The sequence below is a fragment of the Rhopalosiphum padi genome, chromosome 4, assembly GCF_020882245.1.
Source record: "Rhopalosiphum padi isolate XX-2018 chromosome 4, ASM2088224v1, whole genome shotgun sequence".
Classification (NCBI taxonomy): Eukaryota; Metazoa; Arthropoda; class Insecta; order Hemiptera; family Aphididae; genus Rhopalosiphum; species Rhopalosiphum padi.
Window position 1 is genome coordinate 33,974,439 of NC_083600.1, and position 20,791 is coordinate 33,995,229.

At 29.7% G+C, this 20,791-nt stretch overlaps 3 protein-coding genes across 4 annotated transcripts; 1 reads left to right on the forward strand and 2 right to left on the reverse strand.

Annotated features, from left to right (window-relative positions):
• Positions 1 to 886: 886 nt before the first annotated feature.
• Positions 887 to 8,171, reverse strand: LOC132929993 (protein monoglycylase TTLL8-like). Its single transcript, XM_060995652.1, has 4 exons — positions 8,105 to 8,171; positions 7,272 to 7,481; positions 3,798 to 4,162; positions 887 to 2,800 (listed from the first exon to the last, which is right to left on the reverse strand). The coding sequence occupies exons 1-4, from the start codon at positions 8,169 to 8,171 to the stop codon at positions 1,292 to 1,294; spliced, it is 2,151 nt and encodes a 716-aa protein (XP_060851635.1). The 3' UTR covers positions 887 to 1,291.
• Positions 8,172 to 10,160: 1,989 nt separating this feature from the next.
• LOC132930661 (serine/threonine-protein kinase 3) lies at positions 10,161 to 15,717 on the reverse strand. The gene is made up of 12 exons (XM_060996649.1): positions 15,494 to 15,717; positions 15,343 to 15,423; positions 15,099 to 15,279; positions 14,798 to 15,025; positions 14,626 to 14,731; positions 14,308 to 14,520; positions 14,072 to 14,199; positions 13,855 to 14,008; positions 13,697 to 13,785; positions 13,493 to 13,561; positions 13,273 to 13,410; positions 10,161 to 12,500 (listed from the first exon to the last, which is right to left on the reverse strand). Exons 1-12 carry the CDS (start codon positions 15,568 to 15,570, stop codon positions 12,342 to 12,344), a joined length of 1,623 nt encoding a protein of 540 aa, XP_060852632.1. The 5' UTR covers positions 15,571 to 15,717; the 3' UTR covers positions 10,161 to 12,341.
• A 90-nt stretch (positions 15,718 to 15,807) lies between these two features.
• On the forward strand, positions 15,808 to 20,531 carry LOC132930660 (mitochondrial intermediate peptidase). 2 transcript variants are annotated; one of them, XM_060996647.1, is made up of 11 exons: positions 15,808 to 16,367; positions 16,438 to 16,547; positions 17,594 to 17,746; positions 17,803 to 18,081; positions 18,142 to 18,333; positions 18,398 to 18,524; positions 18,622 to 18,832; positions 18,898 to 19,025; positions 19,093 to 19,314; positions 19,865 to 20,098; positions 20,162 to 20,531. In XM_060996647.1, the coding sequence occupies exons 1-11, from the start codon at positions 16,194 to 16,196 to the stop codon at positions 20,450 to 20,452; spliced, it is 2,121 nt and encodes a 706-aa protein (XP_060852630.1). In that variant the 5' UTR covers positions 15,808 to 16,193; the 3' UTR covers positions 20,453 to 20,531. The 2 variants fall into 2 exon arrangements, with proteins under 2 accessions (XP_060852630.1, XP_060852631.1); XM_060996648.1 differs by lacking the exon at positions 17,803 to 18,081.
• The last annotated feature ends 260 nt before the right edge of the window (positions 20,532 to 20,791 follow it).

Below are 20,791 nucleotides of genomic sequence, written 5' to 3' on the forward strand. Positions count from 1 at the left end.
TTTAAAAATATGATTTTTGAGAATTTGCTGACATGAGTATAGGTATTTTTTAAATTATTTACTCATCATATAATATTAACAATTTTTGTCATACGTTTAAGTAGAATAATTTCTACTATAAAAATAAAATTTTTTTTTTTGGTCAAATCTATCTGTTACTGTATATACACCAATAAAAACTACATTATAGATAAATCAATCGCTCCACTCAGAATCTATTATGATATACTATATATAGACATATAGTATTAATAAATGCGATATTTTCGGTAAAAAAATATATCAACCTACCTGTACTATATACTATTTAATACTATAACAATAAAATGAATTACTTTAATAACAATATTAGCGATATTAAAACATAGGTATTGTGAAATAGTAAAATACTTACATAGTTACACTTATATAACATATATTCTGACGACCGTATTTTTATATACAATATGATATGTATGTGTTATTGTGTTATATATGAATTCAAATTTAACATATCTATTGCAGTGACTCCTCGACACTACGTAAAACGTAATGTAGGTACAGTAAAGCGGTATACGTATATCAGTCACTTTTTTAAGATTATTTACGTAAATGCAACACTTGTAGTACTCATCATTATCTGAGGAATTTACTGTTAAATTTTATGTTAACAAATAATAAACAAAAAACTAAAAAAGGATGAATGATAATAATCAATTATTGGTACCATGGATTTAGAATGTTTGAAATCAAATTTTCCAGCTCTTGCAGGTTCATGATACTAATAATCACTAATCAGTCTTAAATAATAAAAATCTCAAAATTCCACAAGTTTATATTTTTTTTCAAATTACCAAAGTTGTTTAAATGATGAAAGTGATAAATAACATTATAGGTGTGTAGTGAATCATACTTATTTAATTTCATATTATATTAATATTATATGTATCTAAACATTAGAATTGGACCGCATTTATGTATATATTATACATTTATATAATTATATATATACACAGGCACTACACAGGAAGGGCTGGGGTTCAACCCCCCCTCCCACCGAAATAATTTCGAGTAACGAGGAAAAAATGGTTTTATTATTATGTTGCGGCACAATTTGTATTGCTATATTTTGTATTAAAGTTTCACTGCATGACGGCTATAGTCATCACTCATCATCTAAACTTATTGTTAACAGAAATTTTATATTTATATAGATTATATAATATTATATAATAGTTTATATTTACCGCCGTCCGCCGTATATACGCATAGGTATATGGCGTACAATGTATAATAATCGAAATTCATCACATTATGTATAACGTTTTTTATTATTGCAGTCTCGGCGTATGATTGATTTATAAACTCTTTGCGCAGACGTGATTTTCGTCTTGTATTTATCCAAAAACTTTAAATACCTACGATTTTCGTTAGGATCGCAAAGATCACGGTTTTTAGCTGACCCGGCAAACAGATCCGCGTTGTCCGCCATCGCCGTCAGCAGACCGGCTGACAAACGGGGCGCTCGTTGCAGCGGTTTATCCTGCACGTCTTCCGCGCTAATCATCTCAACGTACGTGTGGATGTTATCGTCATTCCACCAATACTGTTGGTGATAGGCGTTCGGGTGGTCGGTGCGCGACGCTGTACGTGCGGACAAGCGCGACCGGTGAGTACTTTTAGCGGCTCCTTGTCTTTTAGTAATTGACGACTTGGGCGCGACGACGAACAGTCGCGGAACGTATGATCCGGCGCCCACCGGCAATGGGCACTCGTGCACCATGTCAAACATGCCAAACCTGGTGGCCCGGCCTCGGCGGCGGCTATCGACAAGCATCTTGGCCACGCCTTGCACTACACTCCGTATCACGCGAGTGGCCGCGGGCGCCGCCAGCCGGTCACGTTCCTCGCAGTCAGCGGCCAGACATGGGTCGTCAGACACTATGTCGATTAGCCACGGCCGCAAATCGTCGCCCAACACGAACGTTCCACGAAACAGCTCCAAGCAATTAGGTCGCAGATTGATGGAGCCGGACGCCACGGCCGCGGTCACCGCCGACACCGCGGACCGCTTGACCGCCGTGTAGACGTTCTCGCCGTCAGTACGGTCGTCTTCGTTCACCCGCCGTTGCTGTTGCAGCAGCCTGTTCGTTTTAGCGCCACGCCGCATCTTCGCTCCCAGCTGCTTGAGGCCGAAAATCAGCGCCGTCGACCGCAGCATACCATGCAGCCCTCCCGTCTTGAACCGGTCAAAGTGCCCGGACCTGGAGGAATCCCGGTACAGCGAAAATCCGTGTGCGTATGGTTGTACAACGCACGTCCGGTGCAGCCAAGTTGTCTGCCGGCCGCCAAGCGTCGATAGCACGATCCACGTGTATACGTCCGACTTGACGTTGTTACGCAAAAGAGGCGTCTCGATGTACTTCTGCACGATGCGGTTTGCGGCGTCACCTGGTCGCGCGCACCGGTTCAGCACGTCACCGATCTTGTTCAACATCACCGGCCGGCGACGATGGCCCGCCGTGTCCTTGACTATCCAAATGTTCTTGTAGCCGTCCATCGCCGTCTGCGGCCTCACCGCTGTCATCTGATTCACGATCAGTCTACTAGACGCTGCCAGGTAACGCAGCGCCGCGTCAACGTCGTCACCCGTCCCCGGCACAGTGAACTTTTTTTTGTCGTGCACGATCATGTAGTAATGTTCGAAAAACGTTTCCCAGCCAGCTCCCTTGCCCGAAAACTCTGACGCCCTTAGCGATCCATCGCCCGTTAAGTATTTTTGGCATTTAGTCGCGGCGAAATGGAGTGCCGAAAGAGGAGCCTGCAGGGGGGATATAATACATGAGATAGAAAATATATTGTCAAAATGTTTCAAATAGATTAGAGGTAAAAATTGATATAGAAAATACATAATATAATATACAATTACATCCTAAACTATTATGTACATAACGTCTGTAAGCTATATAATATTTTCAGTACGCAGTATAAAACACAATTTTTATAGGTACAAAAATGAAGAATAGTTCAATATTATATAAATTTCGAGCGGAGCGATATTGGACATCAGTTACGAAAATTATTTTTAAATATACTATTATAATAAAAAAATATACAAATATGTACAAGACTGCTTTAACTGAAAATATTGTCAATAGTGTCAATATATAAAAATTAATAATCTGCAAGCATTAGAAAAACGTTTATATTTTAAGTGATACTATTGTGAGAAATATTATGCGCAAAACAACAACAATAAAATCAGAGGCATCATTTGAAGGGGAGAGTATGCATTTGTTCAATTCTAAATTTTCGAGGGCTGATCGATTTTTGTAAAATACAATTTAAGATTTTTGTAGCGATATAGACCATTAAAATTAAAATAATTTTTAAATTTTCTTGATATTTCGGGGGCGGCTGTTGCCTCTCAGCCCTCCCCTCCCCTGGCTACGCCAATGGGTCAAGTCAAAGTAAAAATAAAACACAACTAATAACCAGTCAAAATTATTATACAAAAAAAGTAGAAGTGTGTAGTAAATATTAACATTTAATTTTATGACATACATTTTTGCTATGATCACGTAAATTATTAATTTTGATCGTTGCATATAGATTATGTCATAAATGAGAGAGTATCATATTGTATTTTTCCATCACTTGAATCTTATAATTTCTCATAACTATTCACAGATGATAATAATTTAAAAATCGATAAACTGCAGCAGACATGTCAGCTAAATTTGTCATCACGCTACAATGTTTATTCACCAATATTGGCTGATACACGCAAAAATAAACAACTTTGCGAGTCTACTTACTTGACCACTTTTGGCGCACATGGCTTGATGATCGCCGTCCACAAATGCACGTAGTAGTGACACGCAAGCGGTTAATGAATAGTCCGATACAAAGTTAAGGTCAGCGTGCAACTCGTCGGCGCATGCCCGGTATGCTCTAGGATAGTGGACATCGAATTCAGATTTTCCGGCCAGAGTGTGGCCGCATAGCTTTAACGCGGCGTTTGCGTCTCTTGGGAATCGGTTAATCACGACGTCCGGGTTTAACGTCATCCAGTTGATGCCGCCGCTGTGCGCGTCTGTCCACACCAGGCCGGATTCGTAACGCTTGACGACCGTTTTGACGCGCTCGACGTTATTGTGTAACGATAATATTACGGTGGGACCTAAACGCATCATAACCAACTTCTATGTATAAATGAAAATATCAAATCTTACATAATATTACAGTGTCATTATACGGACACCGAATGAGGATTTAAAATGTATACATAAATGATAGATGCAGTATTTCTGTATTATGTATAGTGACTGATGCAGTGATGCACATCTATATAATATTTAGATGCTTATAAGTATGATATGTGTTATATTTATATGGATTTGATTTCTCTTATTCTGTTCAATATATTCTCATTCGTTACTTATACTATTTCTGTCCAGTTAATTTTTCATTCGTATCTATATCTATAACACGACCATGGAGCACATTTCAAAAGCCTTAAGGGGACTTTTTTTGTTTCCACGACAACACTCATTTATCGCATACATATAAGGAAACACTTCAATACTCTATAAGAATAATTAATATAAAACTATTTATAAAAAATTCTTCTCTTTCTCAGCTTGCAGGCGTTTTGTTCAATTCCTTACTTAATTGTTGTGCAGTCGCAGTGTACCTATAATATAATTCTTTCGTTTTCTGTTATTAAACTAATTAAATATTTTAAGTTGAAAACTCGGGGTAAGTTGGTTTCTTAAATAAATATTTGTGTTTATTTTGGGTTCTCCACAGCAAAATCCAAAATTTTTATTTTATTAGAATTTACTCGAGCATTCTATATTCATTTAATATCATTTAATTATAATTTATTTTATTTACAACTAATAATTTTTAAAATATTTTAATATTATTTAAAAACATAATATGGAATTTTCCATTTTTTCTATTGTTTTTTTTGTTTTCATAAATGTAGATATAAAAATTTTCGTTAGTTTCAAATTCTTGAAAATTTAACATAAGGTTCTTCATAGCAAGCAGCAAGCTGATCATTTATCAATAAGAAAATATTCTAAATTCTAATAAACACATATTCAAGATAGTTTAATATAAAGTTTAAATTTAGAATTCGTCAAAATATTAATAAAATCACGAAAATTTGTAAATTGTTTATATAACACTTGAAAAATATAGCCAACTCTCGTATAAAAATTTTATTTAATGAATTTAAAAACTATAAATTATCTAAGTGCAATCTTTTTTACATAGACTCATCAAGTTTGAATTTTTCGGTTTCTTATTTAAACGATAAATGAGGGATGTTTAGGTAACTAAATTATGGCTAAATTATTTTGTTATATAATTCAAAAACATTTTTGAAGAATGGTGATTTAAAACGTTTACATATATTAATCATTTTACTGTATGTACGTCCAGTGGTGGCTTGAAAGGGGTATATTTGAATCATGTAATTCACAAAAATAAGGTGAGTGGGTGTCTAAGTGTCTTATGGTTGGAAAAGGTAGGCTGGACAATTTTTAAAGGTTGAATATTAATTTATAAATAATAAATATTATATAAATTTAATAGCTGTATATGACAACAGCACCTTAGGCGTGGTAAAGTATTAAATAGAAAAATATTGAATATATTAATTTTATAACCAGGGGAGAATTCTGGTCTTTAAGAAGATATCATGATTCACGAGCAAAAAAAAAATATAATAGATTAATTTTAAGACATTATTTATTGATATTATGAATTTATGAACCTATTCACACTATTTATGGTAAGGTGGGGTGGTATTGACTCAAAAGTTTAGTGTTTACAACAATAAATTAATATAAATATTTATTATAATAGTTAAATATTAATAATATAATAAATAATATGCAGTGTGTTTTGGGAAAAATATAAAATCAAGGACCAACGGCAAAGTTATGGGTTCAATATTTTTATATGGTATCTATAGTTAAAGATTTCATTAGATCTGAACGACTAGAAAATTTGGACGGACACTTGAATGCTATAAAAAAATGATACCTTTTTTTCCACGCTTCTGGACATTTTTTGTATGCAGGATATGCCCAAATTAAAAAATAATATGGATAAACAGGCGTTTAAAAAATTTACCGACGGATTTTTTACAATTAGATGCAGTAGTAAATTTAGTTGTGGAACCTGGAGTGATATGGTAATCGAGTAATCCCTAATGAAATCAATGAAGAAATGCAAGAAGACGAGTGCAAAGTTGATGATTAATAATAATTAAAATGTAATATTAATTACTTTATTTTGACTATTAGATAACTTTACTATGATAATATAATTGTTGACTACATGGATTAGGCCTACTGGGGAACCATGAAAAAAAAACGCGCCGTGCTTCTACCTCAATGGTGGTGTGGAAACGAATGCATTCTTATTATCGTTATTATATTATATACATATATATATATATATATATATTATATAATATTATCGTAATTTTTTACGGTAAGCGTTAAAATTCGTATACCGCAAGTGCGATTGGATATATATGTATAATGATCTTATAGATAATTTTGTCCTCTACAATTTTTGTATAAAATTTTTTTTGTACAACCAGTATAAAGCGAGATATTAACAAAAAGGCTACTTGTTTTTAGCAAAAAATTCATATTTCATTAAAAGTGTACATTTTTATGGCCTTATAACGCAAAAACTATAACTTTTACGTGAAAATGTCATAAGACCTTTTTTGTAGATAATTACTTCCTCTACAATTTGTATTCAGAACTTTTTATTGTATCATAAAAAGCGAGATATTTAAGAAAAAAAAGCCAATTTCGTGACCTTTGACACGTACATGATACAGATGGCGACTTTTCACACGTTGTTTACAACGATGTCATAAAGGTGTATACCAAAATTCAGCTAGGTGGGAATTTTTCCGAGCTGGACCCCTTTTTTCGTCTAATATCACTGGACTAATAATATAACTTCGTATTTTCTATTTATTCATATTCTTTATTATAAAGTGTTTTGTTATTAACTATTATATATGTCTATTGTCTATATTATATAATACATCTTAAATATTTATATCATACAAGCAGCTAGTAAAATTTGAGTATATATAATAAATAATAATGTATGATATATCTATTATATAGGTACCGGTATCTAAGTATCTTATATATCTGCAGAATTGAATAGATTTTGTAGTTTACACTGATATTCAAATCAGTGTTTAGACAGTTAGACCTATAATATGCATATAGGTATATACTTACCATCACTGTTTCGAAAATTGTTGTCGTCCTTAATTATGCCGATCCAGCCATTCTTGATTAACGTCATCTGAATCTCGGCCGGCATTTTAGCTACTGCGGTAAATATTTTTCTTTCGCGAATTGCTTGGTCCACAGTGCCCACAGAATTCTTGAAATTGTCTTGTTGACAGTGGCGGCTCGTGCATATCTTCGATGGTGCGGTCGCACTCCCTACAACAATTAACAATTTACAAATATATTATTTATAAAATAAATAGGTACATATTTTAGTACATATAGTATATTATACATTAACAAATTAACAATTAAATATATTTTTAATTATTATTAAAATTATTTTCATAATTTATTAGAATATCGTTACGAACTCGCGATGTTATTACACGGGTATATGGATAGCTATATAGGCCTATGCAACGCTGCAGCTTGTGCAGCACCGGTTTCCCGTATAAACTATAGGTATAATATTAATATACGAGTAATAATAACATTATCACGATGGCGCAGCAGCTATAGAGTCTTTTGATGTGCGATGAATTTTGTAGCTCAAATCGGACGGCAACAACGCGCGACATGTTTATAATTTTGTATTATTATTTTATCATTTTAATTTTTTGTGTGATGTATTATAGTTCTTAAATTTTTTCATCGCACTCCTGTGCTAAACCTACGAGCCGCCACTGCTTGTTGAGCCTTCCGGTATGATAAGTTAACGTTTTAGCCTATGCAGGAGTGCTTGGACACCAAACTAACAAACTTCACTATTGTCGAGTCGCTGAGTTCGACCGTTCGCGTCTGTTTGGCCATTCTTCTGCTCGACGACAATAACTTACCGCTTATTACGCCTTTGTCCGCGCCATTGCATCGAAGTATAATTTGGTTGTTAGAAGCCGTCGGCATGTGTAAAAGTAAAAAATGATAAGTTTGGTGTTAAATTTTAAGTGTAAATTTCCTATTAAAAATTAAAAATGTTTAAACGTGAATAGTATATACCCAGTTACTATATATAGTTTATACTATAAATATCTGCACGAGTATAATTCATGACGTAGAGATGGCAACGATATATATCCTGTTATACCTATATGAATATCATGACTATTACTATTATTTATGATTTTATGATGTGTGGTTTTTATTTATTTTTGTGTTTGAATAAGTGAAGACATGTTTTCTAGTAGAAAGTGAAAGATTATTTCGATCATATGCTTTTTGAAGGAGCTAGGTTTCAGAAAATTAGATCTAAATGATCTAATATTTCTATTTTTGATTACTGATTAGTAACTAGTTAATAAGGTTGACAATTCTCAGTACCTAATTATTAAAATAACCATGAAAAACAAAAAATATGAACTTATAAATGTTCATATATTATATATTATTGAAATAATATTTTGGTATCTGATTATAAACCATCAATGATTGACTTTGCACTAAAAGAGGTTACTAATTGTAACTTGTAAGGCATGACTGCATACCATCATCGCAACTGTGCTTATATAATTATATCGGCAACAACGTGGAACACGGTCATTCGATTGGACCGATAGCCGACGACAACGCTAGTAATCCAGCATCATTGCACGTAAGATCCAATCATGGACGGCATTGGGCGAGGCTTCACTCATAATAACTAGAGCTGCGGGCAAACGAACGTGTGATTGGTAATTTTTAAATGACGTAAAAAAAGTGTATTGCCAAGCATAATTTAATATTTATAATAAAATAATTTTATGACATTTTTTTACACTGATATTGAATGTAGGTAATCCGTAATCTGTAATTATAAAATAACCCAATTTTATGATTTTTAATTTGCTGTTTTTTAATTATTTATTATTTAATTATCGGTCCGGTAGGTCACGCAAACAAAACAAATATCCTATACGGTAGGGTCACATACTAAACGAATACCAAACTCAGTATATATACTGATTATATACTGTGATTATAATCACAGAATAAATTGAACTTAATTTAATAAACCTAGCTATTGTTGTATCTAAGTATTCTAAGTGTAAAATCATTTTGCAAAATGTGGTAGGCCATTCGCTCATTCGTTTGGCCACAACTACATTTACAGACGACCCCGTGCAATAGACGAGACCAGGTTAAAACTGGCTCAAAGAAACCTACCATGCAATATAGTAAAAAGACTCATAAAAAAGAATGCTCGTTACAGCTCTGAGCGCCCACACGTTTGGGGGCCTACTGTGCAATTGGACGAGACCATGTCTATAAATACGAGTGCGGGAATGCTAAATTATTAAATTAAATAATCTTCCATGTTCATATTTTACAATTAACTAAAGACGAATTGAGCCCCAATCAAATTTACATCAATCCTTAAATAACTGATGTTACCATATTCAGTGTGTAGCCGTGTAGGTATATATCCTAGTATCCTACGAAAGAACTGTACCGTTTGGCGCGTGTATAGATCATGGTGGTGAATGGGAGTTTGAAGAACCAATCAGGAAGTCGGCTGCGCGCGCAAAATACTAAATCGTCGGCTGCCCGTCATCATCCTAATTTACGCGTAATATATTCTATATTTCTATGTACATAATATGAACAAATGTAGAACTAATAAATAAGAAACAATGTGATGTATGATTCGTTTGGAAATTGGTCCATGTTAGTATGTTAGTATAATAGCTCAACAATCTAAATTGCACAGAATTGTTATTTTTTATTTTCTAATTATTTCGTTAACAGTAAAATATAATAGAATATTAGAATAGTCAATATAATAGCATATAACTCATGTGACTAGATTAAACATCAAACCTTAACTTTATCTATAACAGAATTGTTAAGAATTTAATATGTTGTTTTAAAAACTAAAATTAATAAATTAAACAAGTAATTAAAATAAAAACACAGATAATTGTTATAATACACAGGTCGGTATGTGCAAGTTTAATGTAATGTTATTGTAGACATATAATAATAATAATAATATAATCAATCGAACCATGTTTAATTAATATAATACTACAGAAATAGTTGTACAACTATCACAATACAGTTAACATTGTTTGTTAAAAATAAATTTTTCACAAAAAAAAAATGTTAATATAACACATTAGTACATTACGCACATAGTAAAATATTTGTAATGGTAAATATTATATACTAAAATGGGAAATTTTGAGCAATTTATGTAATTTAATATGAGGCAAATTTTAAGTTGTTCATAAGACAAACGTGTATTTTAAATTTTAACATATTAGTTAATAATAGAATAAACTATTTTATAAGTCATAGTACAATCATTAAGTAACCTAAATTTTTATAAATTTCCCAAGCAAAATTGATTTTACAAGTTTAGTAATAAAAATATACAGTTGACAAAGTATTGTACTAAATAAATTAAAAGCATTATTATTTTTATTTTTTAATTCTTAAAGAAATGTTAACAGAAATTACCATATTTCAATCAAAGTTTTATAAAATTAATTTGAAACTAAAGTAGTTGCTTTGTTACATATCAAAAATACAAGTGTTACACAATAAACATATATCTAAATAAATAAATATTTATTGTTTAGTTAAAATATAACAACCTAGTTACCAAGATTTTATTTCATTAAACTCACATAAATATTAAAAAAAAAAAATTAATTAAATTGAAAGCACATTAACATAAAATAACAACAATAAAACAAATAAAATGTATTACATTACATTAAGATTATAATTCATTTTTGACCAGAAACTTTTTGTTTTTATTGAAATATATGTAACCCAAAACAATTATTGGTTTTTACAATTACATAAACATTTATTAGATCCAATGATTTCAATTTCCAGTCAGTCTTTTTTATTATTATTATTATTATTATTACACTAGTATAGTAGTATAGAAATAGTTGGGTTGGGTTGATTACCTACATTAAACAATAATCATAATTTAAAGAAATGGACTGAAAATGCAAATCATTTAAAAAAAAAAAATAATAATAAGTAATAACCAGTCTTTGAATCTCGATTATGGTTACAACTTTTGCACCCTGTCCTGTCTACACTTTTAACATTTTAGTACATGATTTTCATATTGCTTCAATTAAAAAAAAAAAATTTAATTAAAATATACCTAATTAAATTTGATTTGTGCAGTCATTTTTATTTAGCCAAGCAATTTCAAAATATCATTAAAATATCTTATTTAGTTGTTAAATGATAAAAAAAAATATATACGACTTTTTCTGAATTTTATTTATGAATTATATTGAATTCAATCAGTTTAAACACAACTATAGGCCAATCACATTTTAATTATATTAAGTATAAGTTCTTTCCATGCAAGAACATAGACAAAATATATTTTGATTTTTTTTTTAAATACTACATATTTAAAAGCCTAAAAAATATAATGAATTATTATTCAATATTAGATTAATATACATCATCAATGAGATAATAAACTATAATTTAATGACAAAGGCTATCATTATTTCTTATAAAAATATTATGTTAATTAAAAATCAAAGGAAAATGAAGGAAGACCAAAAATTATTGGAAAATGTTAATTATATATATATATAAACTAAAATTATATCCTATACTGGTAATTGATCAATACATGACTTAATACATGATTACCATGTTATATTACTATATCTTTTAAATAATTTCTTATGCTATTTTTGGTAATTAATATTAATGAAAAATAAAATATAAAGGTATTTGAACACTTTATTAAATCTTTAAAACAAACATGGATAGGTAGTTGTGTAGAAATTATACTTGATTTATATACTTATTATATTACAAAATTGTACTTTTGATACTATTAGATTAAAATAACTTGTCCTATAATAATACTTAAGACAGAATAAATGACTTAGATATTTTTTAAGGCTATTATTATAATAATTTATAAATCAATTTATCAGTTATAATATCATGTTTCAAAAATTATTGGGAAGTTGGGCTTATAAAATATTACCTGCCTTGCAACTGAATTGGCATACATATTTATGTAGCACCTAAATTGGGGAAAATCTGAGGTCAGCCATCAATTTCTTTGTAACTTTAATGTTAAACTGTACAGAATTAAATATTTCAAAAATTTTGTTGTCGTTTACGCTTCTGATCCATAGCATCTAGTATTGGTTGGCGTTTTGTTTGATAGCGACGTCGTAGCTCATCAATTTCACGTTCCATGTCAGAATCCAAATTGGACATTCGTTGTTGCAAGTCATCAAAAGTTAAATATCTTAACTATATTATAGAAATTAAAAAAATTAAAATTATATATGTTTATGTTAAAATTATTTTTATAGCTAGGGCTATGAACTTGTAGGAAAATGTATTTTTTTCGGTGGTTGTAAAACGTAGCTTTGTAAGTACATCATTTGAATTATATAACACAAATCTATTTATGAAACTTTAATTTTGCATTTGTTGACGTTTTTAATTTTTTAGGTCATTGTTTGCATATTTTAGGTCATATTTTCTTTTTTTAGTTCATATTTTGGTATTTTTAATTAAATTGCATTAATAACAACTTTGAAAATTTTTTAAACATTTAAAAAAATGTTTCTGACAAATAGCAGATCAATGAACTTCAAAATAAAAATACAAATTCAAGTTAATCAACTTTTTATAACTTTTTTTTATTTTATTAAATAAATAATTTTTTATGCATATTATAATATACTAATATCAATATAAATATAAAAATTTAATTAAAAACCATTTTAAGTGCATTTGGTACTATAATTGTTGGCATTTTAAATTCATTTTTTAAGGTTTTTTAGTGCATTAAATTCACAGCCCTATTAATAGCAATTCAATAATCTTAAATATTTTATTAATAATTAATTTATAATAAATAAGGATTGACACTGTCTTATTGTCTCTAATGATTTGCTACTACATTTACATAACTGTGACTTTTAACCAGAAGAATGAAAATAAATTTAATTCAAGAATTAAATAAAACTATTAAAATAAATCTCTTAACTATTATGGACATATAAATAAAACTTACAAATTCAAAGTCTCCATCAACAATTGGTGAGTAGTGTCGGTTTTGATGAAGAGTTGGAGGTGCATTTACATCAGGTCTACAATTTATTTGCGGCATAGGAAATTGATGGGAAGTTATAGTTTTTTCACATTCGTCATTCTAAAGTAGTAATGAAATTATATTATATATATTTTCAATGTGTTAATTAATTATAATATAATAAAAGTATAATATACATTACCTGAGAAATGTCTTGAGCAGAATCTGGTCCATCGTCAAATAATTTGTTTTCTGACTCAAAATTATCATTCTAAATTAATAGTAACAACAATAATAATATCAATAATACTATAAATAATTATCAAGATTCTATAGAGTAAAAAATACGAGGTATATGAATGATAATAATTAAAATTAATTAAAACTAGTAGTTATTAATAATTACTTTTGATTTTTCTGCAATTTTTTTATCAAAATGATCTAAAAATAAGGGTCTATACTTTTTACCCGATTCTTCAGGTCCTGTATCATGTCCTAAAATGCCAAACATATTTTACAAAATAAGAACTCGTTTTAAACATATAAGTCATTTGATGCACATACTTTTCATTGTAGAATCATCTTCTCCATCACTATTAATTACCATTGTTCTCAATTCTTCTATGACTGAATTACTTTTTAAACTTGTTCCTTTTGATTTATCTGGTACAAGAGTACTATCATCTACTATCATTGTACGACTGTCAATATCATCTTCCTAAACAAATAATTTAATCAATATACCCACTTATTATAAATTGTATTTATCTAAGCCAATTACTTTAGAGTTTTGATCTTTATGTTCAGCTGATGTTACTTTACATGAATTAGAACGGAGAGTTTGATTCTCTCGAATTTCTCTTGCTTCGGCAATCATCTGACTTAAAATTTCTGGTGGCTTTGCATTACCTAATTTTTAATAAGAAAAATGATCAAAAATAAAACACTTGGTTAATTAAAAAAAATTAAATTACTATTTTTATGAATTAAAATATAAAAAATACATTATTTTCTTACCAATAAATTCATGATCCAACATTTTTGTAGCTGTCGCTCGTTCCTCTGGGTTTTTAATCAAACATTGACTAACAAAATCAATAAATTCTGGAGACCACTTATCTGGTTCTCTAAATGAAGGTGGTGGTTTAGTTGGTATCATGAATATGGCGCGCATTGGATGTATATCACCGTATGGAGGTTTGCCTTCCGCCATTTCTAATGCAGTTATTCCTAATATATAATAAAAATCATTGTCATTGAAATGCATAATAATTCTATATTCAAGTACTTAATTTATTATGAAATTATTTTTTATAAGCTAGTTAATTAATATACCTAAGCTCCACATATCAGCAACACAATCATATCCTATTTCTTGGATTACTTCAGGTGCCATCCAAAATGGAGTTCCTATTACAGTATTTCTTTTGGCCATTGTATCCTAAATAATAATAATAGTTCATAGACTATGTGTGCCCATGCCTTTATACATTTAATATAAACTTACAGTCAGCTGTCCTGCAACTCCAAAATCAGCTAGTTTAGCATGTCCTTCAGAATTTAACAATATATTACCAGCTTTAATATCCCTATGTATTTTTCTTCTTAAATGTAAGTACTCCAATCCTTTAAGTGTGTCTGATAATATAGTAGCTATTTCGTCTTCTGACAGTGTCTTTTTTCTTAATCTCATAATGTCAGATACTGAACCAGCACCACAATATTCCATAACAATCTTTAAAACATAAAAAAACTCAATATTTTTAGAAAAAAATAAATAATATAAAAAATTAAAATATTATTTTTACCCATAAATCAGTATTCTTAAAATATGAACCATAGTATTTAACTACGTAGGGGCTATCGCATTGTTGCATAATAGATATTTCTTTTATGATTTCCTGTAGATCTGTATCAACCGGTACTTGCTTAATAGCAAGTACTTGACCAGACTCTTTGTGCAGTGCTTTAAATACACTTCCATAGGAACTAAGAACAAACAGAAGTTAGATAGCTTTCAATTGTTTTTCACTATCATCATAACCATATTACCCTTCTCCAAGTTTACAAATAATGTCAAACACTTCTTCTGGCTGCCTGGTTAAGCTTTCTTCAGACAATTTTTTTAATTCACTTAAATAGAAAAAAAAATCACACATTAGCTAACCGTTAAGAAACAAATGGTTGATATTTCAACATTTACCTCTTTGAAGACATCATCTTGTCGGGGGTCTTGTAATTAACATGGCAGAAATTAAATACAGATTGTGAGTTCGACATATATTAATCTGTTTTGTTATTTATTTATAAACAACAAACAATATATGTATTTATTATATAATAATACATAAATATAACAAAAAAAAGACAAAATTATAACGAAACAAAAAAAAAAAATTGGTACAAAACTACAAAAATGATTGAAAATGATGGTAGTAACGAAAGAAAATGCTTTTCTTCGTTATCATTAGTACCATTACTCATTATCTCATATCAGTAATATAAAATAAGGCGGTATTAGAGTCTGGAGGCACGACTGGTCCATGATTCCCCGCAGTCTTACTCTTAGCAATGATGCACATGATAATATCAAGATTCATAGACCATAATACAGACTACGGAACTACAGACATTCAGTATTAAAATCGAGTATAAAATCAAATCGTTGAATTATATAATCGAGATCCGCTTATTGTCCAGTCGTTCAGTGTTTCTAATTTTTATACATAATTTTTTGAATTAATTGCGCTCACGTTGATTTTTAGCAATATTTTATATAAAACTATCACCATACACCGCTAAACGCTAAAGTAACACTAAAACATTACATATTTTGTTGTGTTACCAAACGATAAAATAAACACAAAACAGGATGCGTTCAACATCTGTTAGTTAAATATCGTATGAATATTGAACTTGTAAATCGATTTACATATAAGCTACAAAATATGATTCTACGTAAAACAATTCATGACGTGCGGTGCGCAAAGAAGTACAGCGTTGCTTTGGCTAAGCCGTTGTCTGAACTTTTCAATCAACCAAAGCCAAAGTTCAAATATTTTGTCAAAAACCAAACTGTAAGACTTGTACATTAATTTTGTATAGATAACTAAATACTAATTACTCAATTGAAATATTGTTGTTTAGGGGCTTTTCGGTGCACCAGAATTGATATCATTTGAGGGATTTTATGCATTCAAGGAGCGTACAAAAATAGATTGTGACAATTTTGTTGATGAAATATGCAATCCTAATCGGTATACTTATTTCTTCATAATATTCAATGACGCTTTAAGAAAATATAAATACATTTAAAGTATGATCATTAGATCTAATTAAACATAAATTCTAGTATGTTTAATAGCAAACTTTTTATAGTACTAAATTAGGGTTTCGGTTTTGCGAGGGCACTGCCGATTTTTAACCAAGTGTTTCAGGACAGTGATTTGTCCATGTTTTAAAATTTTACTTGGTACAATATCGGTTTCAATTAGGAGAAAACATTATCGTCCTACACATTATAGAGTTAACAAAAAAGTTGTTGAATTTAGTTTTGTTTTGACGAGTTCAAATGCAGCTGTGGAATGTGTACTTTCACTCATGAACAGCACTTAGACAAATTCAAGAAACAAACTTGATATAAAAATAGTAGAAGCTTTTCATTTTATAGAAATGTGCTTAAATTATACATCTTCAGAAGAATTCTACTACTAAATTTTGGAAAACAAATTTTTATAAAAACAAGTTCATGGATCAGCCAAATATTAAGTAAAATCCACAGAAGAATCCCTGGACTCCAAAAGTTCTGAAGACTGATCAATGAATTATTTTTACAATTTTTTGATTTTTTTTACTGACTTTAGCCGTAAAATTGTGAAAACACATGTAATCATAATTTATAAATAATAGGTTTTTGTATAATATTGCTTGCATACATCTCATTATAAGAAATATAATGATCAAAAAAAGTAAATATTATTTATTTATATATCCATTCAAAATATCCTGGTTTCAGGAAAATACAATCTAGTGACCTTATATTAAATAATTCCTTAAAATATATTTATGATAATATTATTAACAGATTTTAACAAGTAATAACATTAAAATATTATTTACAACAAAAATATATTCAATTTTATCCAGACATCCAGTTATGACTTTTTTTTTTTAACATTGTTATCAAATAAATTTAAGTTTTTCTGAGTGTCAAGTGAATAATAACATTAATAGATTTTTTCAATTAATTAACTTAACTAAATAGTCCAATTAAATTCATTATAATTTAATTATCATTTAATAGTAAAAGAAATCTGGTGACAATTTTTGACCAGCTGTCCAATAGTCTTTGTTGTCTTGCTGATATGGCTGAATTCATTCGTACAGCACATCCAGACAAATCATTTGTTGCTGCTGCTGAAGATTGCTGTATTTCTATGAATACCATTGTAGAAAAGTAAATACTCTATCTCAGTTTTAAATTTGCTATTACTTACAATATTTATATTTTAGATTAAATACTAACAAAGATTTATATACAAATTTAAAACAAGTAATCCTAAATGGTGATAAACACCCTATGACTGAAGAGGATAAACATGTTGGTGAATTATTTTTATTTGATTTTGAATTGAATGGCATACACTTAGAAGAAAAGAAAAGAAAATATGTGGTCAATTTGAATAATTTTATTTTGATTACTGGACAGCGATTTATGGTTGCAGTAGAAAAACCTAGAATTGTAGATCCAACTGAATTGCCCGATGTTGTTTCAAAAGTTCTTTCTAAAGAGTATAATTGTACATTTAAAAGTATATTTAACAAATTAGCTAATTGTTTATTATTGATTAGGTATATGTACAACTCAGAAAGGAAATTAATAGTTAGACATCCTAGTTCTCATTCTGAAGATCCAATTTTGAGAGAAGCTGCATTCAAAGCTTATAATGGTCCAAATTCTGAATCAGAAGAGTTGTTAGACAATCTTTTAGAAAGCCGTCATAAATTGGCTCTGACTTGTGGATTTCCATCTTATGCTCATAGGTGAGAATTGAGAAGTAATGTGCAAGTATAAATTATTGATGTTTATATTTTTGTTGTTTTAAAGAGCCCTGAAAAACAGCATAGCGGAAAATCCTTATTTTGTTATGGAATTTCTGAATATCCTTAATACAGAGTTAAGGATTCGGTCAGTTTTTGATTATAAAACTATGAAAAGAGCCAATAACAATGATGTAATTATTCCCAACCCTTAAAAAGTTTCTCACACAATTAATTTAATTGCACATTGTCATATTTGCTAACTACAAATAATTGTTTTTATTTGTTTAGATTGTATCACCGTGGGATGTTCAGTATTTGACTAACAAGATTAAACAAAACCATCTTGAATATGCAATGATTGATTATGCGGCATATTTTTCTTTAGGAGATTGTATGGAAGGTTTGAATATGATTTTCAATAGTTTATACAATATAAATTTGGTATTCGAAGATATTGAGCCAGGTGAAGGGTGGGCAGAACAAGTATACAAGTTGGCTGGTAAAAATATAATTTCAATAAGAACTATTTTTTTTTTTGTAATTAAACAAATGTTTTGTTTTTAGTTACTCATAACACTGAAGGCTTACTTGGATACATTTATTGTGATTTCTTTGAAAGAACAGGAAAACTACACAATGATTCACATTATGTTGTTAGAGGAGGACGACAGTTACCAGATAATTCTTATCAAGTAAATATTATCCATAAATTACAAAACTAATACGTAAAAATGATGCTAAAATTTATTGTTGTATTAGACCCCAATTGTTGTTGTTATGTTAAATGTGGTGTGGCGTGAGAATTTTGGTCCAGTACTTTTGCATCCAGGTTCTGTTGAAAATTTATTTCATGAGTTTGGGCACGCAATACATTCCATGTTAGGCCGAACACGTTATCAACACGTCAATGGTACACGTTGTGCTACAGACTTGGCAGAATTTCCATCAGTTTTAATGGAATATTATGCTACACAACCACAAGTAAACTAATAATAATGTAAAATACAGGGTGTAACTCATTTACTTGACAAATGCAATAATATCAAATGTCTATTTCAACTCGTCTGAGTTATACATCCTGTATAGCATTAAGAAATTAAACCATATGTGGTTGTCTGTCTTACTAATATACGTCATAGCAAATTTATGTTAAGCCGAACACATTTTATGTTAGCTTTAATGTTAGAGTAAATTTACCTATTATCAAATATAAAGTTAAAAATATTATCTAAAAATTGTCATAAGCTATTGATATGATTTTAAAGCGAATTATGAATATTTTACAGTTGTAATATTACATAGCTATAACCCATTTTAAAATGATAATATTAATAAAAGCACACATTTTCTAGATAATATTTTTACCTTTAAATTTTATAATAGTTAAATTTACTCTAATATTAAAGCTAACTTTACAAAATGTATTCTGCTGAACACAAGTTTACTATGATATACGTTAGTAAGACAGAGACAACAGATGTAGATATAACTCTCTTAACTATTTTGTATTCTTAACATGTATTCTCCACAGGTCATAAAACACTATGCCAAGCATTTTAAAACAAGACAACCTATGCCGGAAGACATGTTAAAAAAGTTATGTGCATCCAAATATTTATTTTCTGCTTCAGAAATGCAGTTGCAGCTATTTTATTCTGTACTAGACCAATATTACCACACTCAAGCACCACAATCATTAAGCACAACAGATTTGCTTGCAAAATTACAAGTAGAATATTATGGACTGCCATATGTTAAAGACACAGTAAGATATGTTAATTTTCAAAAAAAATTTAGCTTTAAATTTATATTATGTAAATATTTTTAGGCATGGCAGTTACATTTTTCGCATTTTGTTGGTTATGGTGCTAAGTATTATTCTTACTTAGTATCCAAGGCATTGGCAGCACACACATGGCATTCATTTTTGAGCAATGATCCACTAAATAGAATTCAAGGTGAACGATTACGTACAGAATGCTTACAATATGGTGGTGGCAAACCGGCAAGAAAATTGGTCTCAGATTATCTAAGAACACCAGTAACGCCAGAACTCTTGGCATCCTCTTTAATACAAGATATTGATCAAGGCAATGAACTCTCTAAATTTACTATCTAAAGTGTTTTGTTAATTATTATGTTTGATTTGTCTTAATAGTTAATTATAATAAAAATCCATATTGTTATGTATAAAAAAATATTTTTCATTTATTTAATAAGATAAACTACCTGGATCTAAAAACTACCCCAATAATAAGCTAAATTTATTCGAGGAAGTGACTACAATTATAATTATTATTTGGTGTAATAATATCTCACTATCTCAGTATTAACAAAAACATTGTAAATTACTATCAATTTTCCAAATTTAGGAGTTGTCCAAACATAATCTCTCAGAGGTGACTAATTAAACTATAATATAACAGTGATAAATATATAAATAAATGTTAGTTACTTT